The sequence below is a fragment of the Perca fluviatilis genome, chromosome 4, assembly GCF_010015445.1.
Source record: "Perca fluviatilis chromosome 4, GENO_Pfluv_1.0, whole genome shotgun sequence".
NCBI classification, from domain to species: domain Eukaryota; kingdom Metazoa; phylum Chordata; class Actinopteri; order Perciformes; family Percidae; genus Perca; species Perca fluviatilis.
In genome coordinates this window covers 20,743,977-20,755,308 of record NC_053115.1, presented here as the reverse complement: position 1 = coordinate 20,755,308, position 11,332 = coordinate 20,743,977, and the positions used below count along the sequence as shown (strand labels likewise).

The following is an 11,332-nucleotide window of genomic DNA, read 5'->3' as shown; positions in this document are numbered from 1 at the left end:
GAAAATGTCTCACATCAGCATTTCCAGCAGGTACAAAACTGCGGCAGGAGAGCAGAGTAACTCAGAGATCACAGATAACTCGCTGGATGAGTCACAAAGAACAGATATAAAGTCATATATTAAGAGCTTTCTGCTGCATGACCCATGTCCATTTGAAGTCCACAGAGAACCTCAATAACATGGATCAGTTACACACATCCTGGCTGATGCAATTATCAAACTTTTAAATTGTTAATTTCATTTTCTAAACACTGAAAAATGATATCTGAATATGTTCGTATACTATGATCACAATGATGTTCCTTATCAGATGACCAAATAACTCCAGTGTCATTCATGCTATGTGCAAGACAACAACTGAGCAATTACTTTTTCTAGTCATACATACAGTGTGGAGTAAGTGTATATATTCAACTTTGTGCATGTCTGGCATTCGTTGTACAACACGAACTGTACTCCTCTCCAGTTCAGTGATCCATAATGTCACCAGACTTTACACAGCTGTGACAACCTGGATCTGTAAACACTGCATTTGCACAAACTGAAAGATAATCAAATCAATCGTTACACTGATGTCAAAAACTCAAGGTCCTCGGCCATGCTGTCGCTCACTCCTCCCCCCTCTAACTTTCTGCCCTCACAGTCTGAATAAATCATGCAACATTTCCAACACTTAAAATAGGAACTCAACTTTTTTGCGTGACAACTGTGCAAGTCAGCTGTTAGCCAATCCCTTTTCATTTCATAACACAGCACAAGCATCTAGAACAAAGTAAAACACTTTTCTTTACTCTGATTATTTAACAAGCTCATAAAATTCCTACTGCTTCGAGCCCATGAGCTGCTGTGAGTCAGTCATTCCCTGCTATGTAAGTAGTAGAGCAGACTGGCAGAGATGAAGCCAAACACTCTTGTCCCTGATTTGAACTGCAAATATTTTTCAGAACTGAAAAAAAAAGTGATTTTTTTTAAATCACCGGTTTAGTTAGTCAACCCAGAGTGCAAACATCATTGTTCCAGCCCTTGGACAGTGCCAAAACAGTAAATAGCTGGTTAATTTGTAGGCACTTTTGGTTGAATTTTATCAAAGTTTTCTTACTGTTGTGTAGTAAAATGTTGTAGCCATGGATTAACCTTCACAGGGAAGTGTGATAATGTTAAGCATCAGTAGATGTGAAACAAAGGCAACAGTCAACTGACTGTAAGTACAATAAAACAATGCACAATAATGTATCCCATTGTTTATATATCCCTCCACATGTTTATACAAATACAAGTTGCAACACACTTGTGAGCCACACACACACACACACACACACATACATACATAGGCTAAAGACACGAAGAAGAACAAGTTTTACTGCTGGAAGGGGGAGGATGAATCCTTTATTTAACCCTTCATGGTGCAGTAACAACACCTCCATAATACACATATTCAGGCTGTGATAACACGCACAAGCTTTTCTGCATGATGTTGTAAACTGAGCAATGTTGCATCATCACAGCCGGTTTAACCCTGACCAGCCGCCCCCGCCATTGTACAACAGGATCTCGTCGTTCCCTGTTAACTCCAGCATTATTGCCACAGAGCTGATCAAGACAGATGTCCAACAGCACAGTTTAGTATTCTGCTTTCTGGGTGCACAGGCTTGCTGGCTGGCTGTCCTCACTCTGCATAGAGAGGCTGGCTAATAATTTGTCAGCCCCTGTGGGGTATGAGGCCAGCATGTCAACAACAGGCCCAGTGTTTCTCAGGCCAGCGATAGAGATTAGAGAGCGGGCTGATCCGGCCACTGTGCAGGCAAAGGGGGGAGTAGTGGGCGGAAAGGAGGGCAAAAGGAAGCAAGGGAAAGAGGGTGGTATTCCTGAGTCTCTCTCAGGGAGGGAATGTAGCTCAGACTGTTTTGCAACAGTCACAGCCATTTGGGACTGACAGAGGGAGTACTTGTGGCATGTTATGTTTGCCAGCCACAGTACATTATCACTGGCACAAAGGCACAAAGCACCCTTACGTGCGAGAGTATCTATTTTTTCACATAACACATGTACAGTGTTCCTTTGATGGAAAGAACGTCTATGTTTTCTCCATCTGAGCGGTGTTGTGCAACAATGTTCCCTCATTTGCAGGTCATAAGGTTAACCCACGGAAATCTACTAACAAACACGGTAATATGGTTTCAGGCTTCCAGGACAATGTGTCTCCAAATTCTGAGTAAACCAAAACATAGTAGCACCAAGAAAATCATTTTAGTATTTATGCAGGTTCACTCCCTCTGTTATCAGATTGTTGTTCAAACAGCCCTTTCCTACACAATGTACCTGCTGCTCACACAGCTAAATGAAGCTCCACCTTCACTTACATCACCAGCAACACAATACGTCTCGAGTTTTCTCACCTTAGGCCTCCAGCTCATCAGAAATCATAAATGTTCCACATCTGTACGTACAAGTAAAGTGCCAGATTTTAACAGCCCCACATGCAAGGCAGACTGTGTGAGTCCAGTAGGTGAAGATAATACAATACACACATCTGACATCTAGTGGCTGAGCTATGTACATTTTCACACTCAGGGAGTGGTGGCCTTATGAGCTGTATTGAGGCAACCACTTTTTAGAGGGTCAGTTCACCCAAATTATGGAAATATATATTTTTTTACCTCTAGTGGTATCAAGTCAATTTTATTTAGAGCTGAATGTTTATTGGATCAATGTATTCAAGAAAAAAAAGCACCACATTTGATGGATACGTTTCTAAAATGTAAGACTTTGCTGCTTCTTCTTGACCTTTTTATAGTAAATTATCTAAATATATTGGTTTGGTTGCACAAAACAAGATATTGTTGATTGAACAAGATAATAATGCCTTGGACTTTTTTGCAGTTTTTTTATGTTTTACAGACCAAACTACTAACAGGTTTTCAGGTTTTGGTGAGTACAACTGTATACATGGTTTTTGTGGCTCCAGAGATAGCTGATGAATCACCTAAAGTAATGTCACTTCAGTCAGCGTCGGTCAGGGCTTAAGACTAGAAGTTTGAAAATGTAAAAAAATCTAGTAGTTGTGGAGTTAGAAAGAAGTGAGTTTACCGGACCTCTAACCCAGGGGTGTCAACATACGGCCGTGGGCCAGAACAGGCCCGCCAAAGGGTTGAATCAGGCCCACTTGATGACTTTGCAAAGTGTGAAAATTACAGAGAAGAAATTAATTCCAATTCCAAATTTAACACTTTAACAAGGAAGAATGATAGAAATGCAACACTAAATCGGGGGAGTACTATTCTTTTAATCAATTAATAAAGAAAGTCGATAATGAAAATCGATAATGAAAGTAATAGTTTAATTTATATAGCCAAAATTACAAATTAGCCTCAAAGGACTTTACAATCTGAGTAAAAGCTCCCCAAACAAAAACCTTAAGTGGGCAAAAGGACAAATCCTCAGGAAGAGCAAAAGAGGAGAGACCCCTCTTCCACAATGGCAGACTTGGCAATTTTGGTTATACATACATTCTGTAAATGGTTTTTATAGGTATTACTTTCAGTAGGTTTGAGTGAAAACATTTGACAGCAATATGTGTGGATTTTCAAGAGTAACTGGGAAATCACGTTTGAAAAATAGGTTGCTGTCGTAATTTTTCAATGCTGATTTACCACAAACAGAATTCCATTCACCTCCATTGTATTGTGATTGATGCAGAAATGAATCTTCAACCAACATAACAAAACATATAAAACCAAAAGTATTTGCATGGCATTATTTTAATTACCCTGTAATCTGAGGTTTAACAAGCATTCATACTGGAGACACTATACATCTAGCTCTAAATCACAATATTATTATCATGCATTTACTGAACAATCCAGACGCAGGTTACTTTTATAACCATCAAGTGGCAATAATGTTAGTTATTCACTATGTGCCAGTTATTTTCTATTAAACATGTGTCAGGCCACTGATATCTGGAACCAAAACAGAAAGATGTGTTTGTGTGTGACACTGGCATAGATCATTAATGAAAGTTTGCCGTAGCTATGACGCACAACGAGGCAAAAGGTGAATTCATGCTTGAGAAAGAAATCTGCTCAAACATGAACAAGATTTCAATCTGAATCCACTGTCTGCACACAAGAACAGAGCAGCAACAGTGAGTCAGTCAGAGACGTGACCATTTTTAAATGTTTCTGCAAATAAAGTGATTGTGACTATTCACAGAGAGGACAAAACCTTCAATGCCGGCTTGTTGTTCAAGAATGATCTGTAGGTTGAACGAGCAGATTGTACAGGGCAGGCTGTACTAAAGAAAAAACATTGAGTGTCATCACAGGTCTTCTTACGTCAAGATGACTAACATGATAGGCAACAGAATACTCCCTTTATGTCCCTGAGCAAACAGTCCCTGTAACTGATATGTCTTCAAATCAGTTTTGTTCACCTCAAAAGATAAATGTACATGAGCATGTAATGCAAGTACAGAAACGTTTAATTACAAGAACCTGCAGCAGTGCACACTAAAGATAAATGTGTATTGTTCAATGCAAAACTATAAAGGGGGAACTTGACATTCAATATTGAGTGACATGAAATCTTTCTTTGCCCAGTTTAGCTACTTATTCTCAACTTATTAATCAAATGAGATTCACATCTGATACAGAAGAATACTTCTGCCCATGTGAGGCAATTACAAAAAAAAAAAAACACTCCCTCTATTGACTTTGTTTGGAACTTTGTAAGTGACTATGTTGACGTCAAAGAGAAATACTCAAGAACTTGACTGATAAAACCTAACTCTTCCTTGTAGTATAATACTATTAAGCAGTCTCCCATTTGTTTCAGTTTTTACTTTCCACATCTTGTTCCGTCAGTTAATCTGTGCTGCAATTAAAGGGATACTTCACCAATTAGCATTAAGCTTTGTATCAGTAGAAACCTGGTAGTATTTTCGAATGACCGTGCTTCCCTCCCTCATGTCCCCGTGAGACTAGATTTCTCTGTATTGTGGGTATAGAAAAAAGCCTCAAATTACGCAAAATCGTCATTTAGCGTCATCGGAGGCCTTCTTGCCCAGAGTCTGTGGACCACAGCCAGCTAGTTCTGCATGTTTTCAACCCGCCCATAGGGGATTGGACTGTCGTCTTTACCCGAAGCGAGCCGAAGCTAGTCGAGTGTCAGCCATCTTGGAGCTAAGCTACAGCTCTCTCTTTTCAGCAGCAAACTTTTACAACAATTATGTCAATGGAGAAATTGCATTGTATTTTTACTTCCAGAACCCGCTGTGGGCGGATCTGTTGAGCTCTATCTACAGACACAGAAATGGCACATACTAAGGAAAGTTCATTGTGGGACTGACCCTAGTGGCTGTAATTCTGCACCAAGGCTGAATTTGAAACTTCAGATACAGTATTAGGGCACCACTAAGGTCTATATAAAAGCATCCAAAGAGCACCATGTCATGGGACCTTTAAAAAAACTTTTCTAACAAAAAACATTTTTGTCATTTGACAGGCTCTAAGAAGCATTATGTTAAAAATATTTGCTTCAAATGTGGAAAAGTAATAATGGCAGTGGAAACATTTCTTGGCAATACATTTTATCATTTAGATGACTAAAACAGGAGCAAGCTGAGTTGATGTTAATGGTGATCATTAAATCAGAAGAACCTAATTATAATTAGGAAACATTTATGCAAAATATTATTATTATTATTATTATTATTATTATTATTATTAGTTTTTATAACTCAAGTGTCTCACATTTGTTCTTATTTCACCACAGGGCAACTCAATAAGAAAGTTCTTTACAAGGCAGAATAGTGTATAGCACTGTCACTTTAATTGCTTTCCAACCAGTGCTTTCATGTTCCCCTAAATTCACATTGGTTTCATCTGGATCCAATTTACTCCCACAACCCAAACAATTGCATGTCAGGCGTACAGGAGGCTGTGACTCTCTGCCTTCACTCAAGCTTAGGTATTGTCCCCTTTCGATTATACTGTATGTATAGCATTGTTTCATACAAATAGTAGTTTAAAGTGCTTTACAGGCTAAAAACACATTTAAACAAAGAAGCTATGTGGTTTTCAAAGTTATGTGACCAACAGCTCTAAAAGCAAGTAGCCTGAACTTGTAACAGCAAGAATGACATGCATAACAATGAAAGTTATTAACTAAAATATTATGGCTTGTTCAATATTGTTGTTGTAAAGGACCAGTTAAAAGAGCACATATCTACTGTAGGTTTATGCAAATATCTTGGGAGGAAATGTCCATGTCAATGTCCTTGTATGGATGACAAACATCCAGTGTTGCATGCAAATGTACATGCAAAAGCAACACTGCGGTGAATGCAAAACATGACAGCAACAAAATAAAAACATTAAATACAAAAGATCTTAACATATATCTTATTATGAGGGTTAGCAGTATCAATATTAATGCTCATTCCTGGTTTTCATAACAGCACACTTGCAGTGACAGGCTTACTGTAGTATATATTTCCCCTAAGAATACATGATAAGCCACCCACAAAAAGTAACATTTGCAAAGTGATAAATGTGAGGTTTTGCTGTAATAACAAATCAGGGTAAGTAGGCGAAAAGGAATTTACTGCACTCAGTGTGTCTGAAAGATAGTTACACCAAAGAGAGTCAAAGAGCAAACCACAAGCAAATGTCAGGAAAATGCTCCGGAACGATTAACACCACTTGCACGACACACACAGATGTACATACACACACAAGGTGCAAAGTGTGTTTAACTCTTACAAGTGCCTTACAAATTAGACAAACAATAATGCCATTAAACAAGATGCCACCATTCACAGTTCCTTCAGACCTCAGGTTCAATCAATCTAGACAAAATCACAATAATAGTGTAATTAATACTACTATCTACTACTAGCTATTGTTTTTCCCGAAAACAATAATACACAAAATATCTTTATTATAAAAGTTGAGGGATGCTGATCTTTCATTTCATGTCCATTTATACCACAAATGTAAATGTGGTTGAATATTATAAGGACCATTTCACATAATGTGTCGCAACTTGGGGAGGGGCCAATCGAACCAATTCTGCTTTGGGGGTTTTAGGTGAGTTTGCATACAACAACTGATGTAGTGACACATAGGCACGCTGTTCTCGTTACTTGAGTGTCAGTCTCCGGCTTATCTGTATCATGGCTGCTCCTTTCACTCTGCTGGTTTTGTGCTGGGCGTTCAGACTGAGCTGCAGTGCGAGTCCACCTGAATGGTTCAACAACATTTCTACCAATCTCTTTAGTTTGCCTGGGGACATTATGCTCGGAGGGCTCTTTCCCATCAACCAACTCTCCAGTAACCTCAGCCAGAGGATGGAGCCTAACGACATCAGCTGTAAAAGGTAACAGGTTGTGTAAAATAGCATCTTTGAGGAATAATGACCCTATTAATTGAGTTTCTGAACCAATATGTATGAGTAACCTGACTAACAAGGCTTCTACATTGTTTTTTTCTGCCTGTGGTTCCACAGTTTAAATGAGTATGGACTGGGCCTCGCTCTAGTAATGAAATATGCAGTGGATGAAATCAACGCAAACCAAATTCTGCTCCCTGGCATTAATTTGGGTTATGAAATCTATGACACATGCCTACAATCTGCCCTCATCGTAAAGCCCACCATCTCGTTCCTCACTGCAAAATCTACCAAAGTGCTATCTGTGGAGTGTAATTACACCGACTATGAGACCAGCATATCGGCAGTGATTGGTCCTTTAACCTCGGAAATGGTGTCGGTCATAGGAAAACTCCTGGGATTCTTTCTGATGCCACAGGTTTGGTTACAAATATGTCTAGTCATATGTCCGCATACATTTACTTCCTGGGCTGAATAGACATTTCCTCAAAAAGTATTCCCAATGTTAAAAGTAAATCTTAAAAGTCGCCTCTACAGTGTTCCACAAGAAGTTGATTATTTTATCTCAGATGGAAGTGAGCCTTAAATTGTTAGAACAAGATGAATACTCGCTGTCCTACAAAGCAAGATGTAGTACAGAAAAATATTCATTTGTTCATTCATCATTGTCAATCATTAATTGTTTTGATTTTTAATTTTAACAGATTAGTGACATAAAAAAACACTGCCCGCTTGCACTGCAAATTATCCTACAACCTCAGTTTTTATTAGGCTTTATGTGTAAATAATGGAGCATTGCTGGGAAACATCAGTGTGGTAAAATTCAAAAGTGGTATATTATGACTTTTCTCACTTCAGGTTAGTTTTGGTGCCACCAGTGACAAATTCAGTGACAAGCTTCTCTATCCGTCATTCTTCCGTACGGTGCCCAGCGACAAATGGCAAGTGGAAGTCATGGCGCTTCTGCTGAAGGAGTTTAGCTGGAACTGGGTGGCATTGGTTGGCAGTGAAGAGGAGTATGGACAACAAGGTGTGCAGGAATTCTCCAAAATAGCAGAAAATATGTCTATTTGTGTGGCCTATCAGGGGCTGATTCCAGTCTACACTGACCCTAAATCAGCGATCAATACCATCATCGACAATATCCAAGCAACCAAAGTCGGAGTGGTAGTAGTCTTTTCTCTTGCAGAGCCAGCTATGGCATTTATTAAAGAGGTTAGTGAACCATGTTATTAATACAAATTATTGGTGGATAGATTATATTCAATTCAGTATCAATGATCCAATCCAATCTACTCCAGGTCATCAGGAGAAATGTAACGGCTGTGTGGATTGCCAGCACAAGTTGGGTCCTTAATGATCAAGTGGCTCTTCTCCCCAATATCCAATCAATCGGAACAATCATTGGATTCTTAAACAAGGTAAAGACCGTGGATCTGCTCACTCAATACACACAGGAGCTCTTCACCAAAATGAGTGAGGAGAGGGCGAATATGTCCCCCTCCACACCAAAGGTCAATCCTGACAATCCCTGCCCACAGTGTTGGAACTTGTCAACTGCTAATATTACCTTGGTAACAAACGATGCAGTGAAGCGCACCGCTTTCAGTGTGTATGCTGCCATCTACAGTGTTGCACAGGCACTGCACAACCTGCTGGGATGCAATTCAACTGCCTGCATGCAGGGATCTGATACCAAAATCTATCCCTGGAAGGTGATTTATTTTTTCGGTCTGCTATATTTAAGTGTTTACAATTCAGAATTCCTTTTTTCAACAACATTGAGACTAATAAGACAACTGATGAATAACATCTTCTTTTGCAGCTGTCGCAGGTTTTAAAGAAAACTTCTATAGACATAAATGGCATGCGATTACAGTTTGACACAAATGGCAACCCAAACATTGGCTATAATGTGATAGAGTGGGTCTGGAATGATTCTGGTTTTAAGTACCTAGAAGTTGGAAGTTTTTATCAACAACTGTCGATCAACAAAACCCTCTTCAAATGGCACACTGCAAAGGTAATTTCAGCAATCTATTAGAAATGTGATATAAACTTTTAAAAAGGTATACTTTAAAAGCTTTGTGGTTAATCCAGTTTGGGTTTCTGAAATGTTGTAATTGTTACCATGACAATCCTAACTGTAATGCAGGTTCCTGAGTCCACCTGTTCAGCAGCATGTGGGCCAGGCCAGGTCCGCAGAGTCAAAGGTTTCCATTCCTGCTGTTTTGATTGTATCGACTGTTTGGCAGGCACTTACCAGGCAAATGAGGGTAATGTGGTATCTGTCAAATATTTGATCCTTATTTAAAGATATAGTGTAATGTATGGGAAATATGCTTTTTTTATATCACTATCCTGTCTGACAGTGGTATTACTCTTGTCATCTAACTCTCTGCAAGACATTAATGGTTATGCAATCAAACCATTGCAATCAAAAATGTCTTGTTGTGCTTTCTGACTCATAGAGGACATCCAGTGCAAAGAGTGCCCTGAACGTCAATGGTCTGTAGACCGCGGAATTAATTGCACCAACCCCACCTTTGTCGTTTTGTCCTGGGACACGTCCGTGGCTCTGGTAATGATGCTGGCTGGGGTGCTGCTCCTGGTATGTCAGGTGTCAGTGGGTGTTGTGTTCCTGAAACACCGTGGGACCCTATTGGTAGCAGCCTCGGGGGGAGCCCTGAGTTTTGTGGCTCTGATTAGCCTGATGGGAGCTTGCCTCAGCCTTTTGCTCTTCCTGGGGCAGCCAGGGGACATGGTGTGTCATCTTCAGCTGCCCCTCACCTCCATTTTCCAAACAGTGGCCATCTCCATTATAATGTCCATCTCACTACAGGTGAGGAATGACAATACATTAAAATACATCACTGTACTGGAGGACAAAATAAAGAGTGCACATTGTAATCAGGCTGCAATCCCCTCTTTTTAAACAGATACTCTACCTGACAGAGGTCCCAAAGACGGCCGCCTCTCACCTCCATATACTAAGAGGCCCTGGAAGCTGGCTGTTTGTGCTGGTCTGCTGTGCTGTACAGGCTGGTCTCTGTGTCTGGTTTGTGCAGGAAGGGCCTTCGCTGTCTGAATATGTGTCAAAAATGAAAATAGACTTTCTGAGCGCATTTCTGGCATGTCCAATGGAACCCTTGCATGGATTTGCCTTAATACAAGGTTTCAACGGTGTAATGGCCCTTATATCATTCATGTGTACCTTCATGGCAGCACAGCCTCCTCATCAGTATAACCTTGCCAGGGACATCACCTTTTCCACCTTGATCTACTGTGTGATTTGGGTGACCTTTATTCCGATCTACATAGGCTTGAGTCCCAAGGACAGGTCTATTGTCCATGTTTCTTTCACCCTGGCAAGCAACTTAGGACTGGTGGCAGCCTACTTCTTCCCAAAATGCTACCTGCTGTTGAGAAAACCTGAGCTCAATACAGCAGAGCACTTTTGTACCTTCCTAGAGGGTGTCCCACTAACACAAGCTCAGGAGGAACCTCAGCCACAGACAGAGACAGGGAAGTAGACTAAAGTGCAGTTTTTTGAATAAAATCTCATATTCATATTTTGTAAAATGTACATTTGCATGCTTAATAAAGAGTGTTTGTGAATTTCATGTATTAAACTAGTTTAGGCCTACAGTATAGGCTATGAAACATATTTTACATTAGGCTATAATAAGTTGACCTTTAATGCAATATGCAGTGTTTAGTATTTTTGGATTCAGCTTTATGTTATTAAAGCTCACCTGTTGTTCTGTCAACCTGCCTGCTTGGTCACTTGCATTTGGATCCAAACCAGCTTTCTACAAACTGTGACACACTACATTTATTTGGTAACTTTAGTTACTAGTTATGAAACAAATACATTATGCTATCAACAATAGGAATGTATTGATCCCCACTGGGAAAATTCTTAAGCTAGCAGTAGACTAAA

General features: G+C 39.8%; 1 protein-coding gene across 1 annotated transcript; it reads left to right on the top strand.

Moving 5' to 3' along the window:
- The first annotated feature begins 7,172 nt into the window (after positions 1–7,172).
- LOC120557784 (taste receptor type 1 member 3) lies at positions 7,173–11,012 on the top strand. The gene is made up of 8 exons (XM_039798392.1): positions 7,173–7,377; positions 7,507–7,807; positions 8,248–8,604; positions 8,691–9,104; positions 9,215–9,412; positions 9,545–9,665; positions 9,861–10,231; positions 10,329–11,012. Exons 1-8 carry the CDS (start codon positions 7,175–7,177, stop codon positions 10,920–10,922), a joined length of 2,559 nt encoding a protein of 852 aa, XP_039654326.1. The 5' UTR covers positions 7,173–7,174; the 3' UTR covers positions 10,923–11,012.
- The last annotated feature ends 320 nt before the right edge of the window (positions 11,013–11,332 follow it).

Excerpts from the sequence above, each read along its gene's own strand:
- LOC120557784 (XM_039798392.1), top strand. The coding sequence starts at position 7,175 with ATGGCTGCTCCTTTCACTCTGCTGGTTTTGTGCTGGGCGTTCAGACTG. Across the intron at positions 9,413-9,544 it reads TCAAATGGCACACTGCAAAG|GTTCCTGAGTCCACCTGTTC; the intron begins GTAATTTCAGCA and ends ACTGTAATGCAG. Across the intron at positions 10,232-10,328 it reads TAATGTCCATCTCACTACAG|ATACTCTACCTGACAGAGGT; the intron begins GTGAGGAATGAC and ends CTTTTTAAACAG.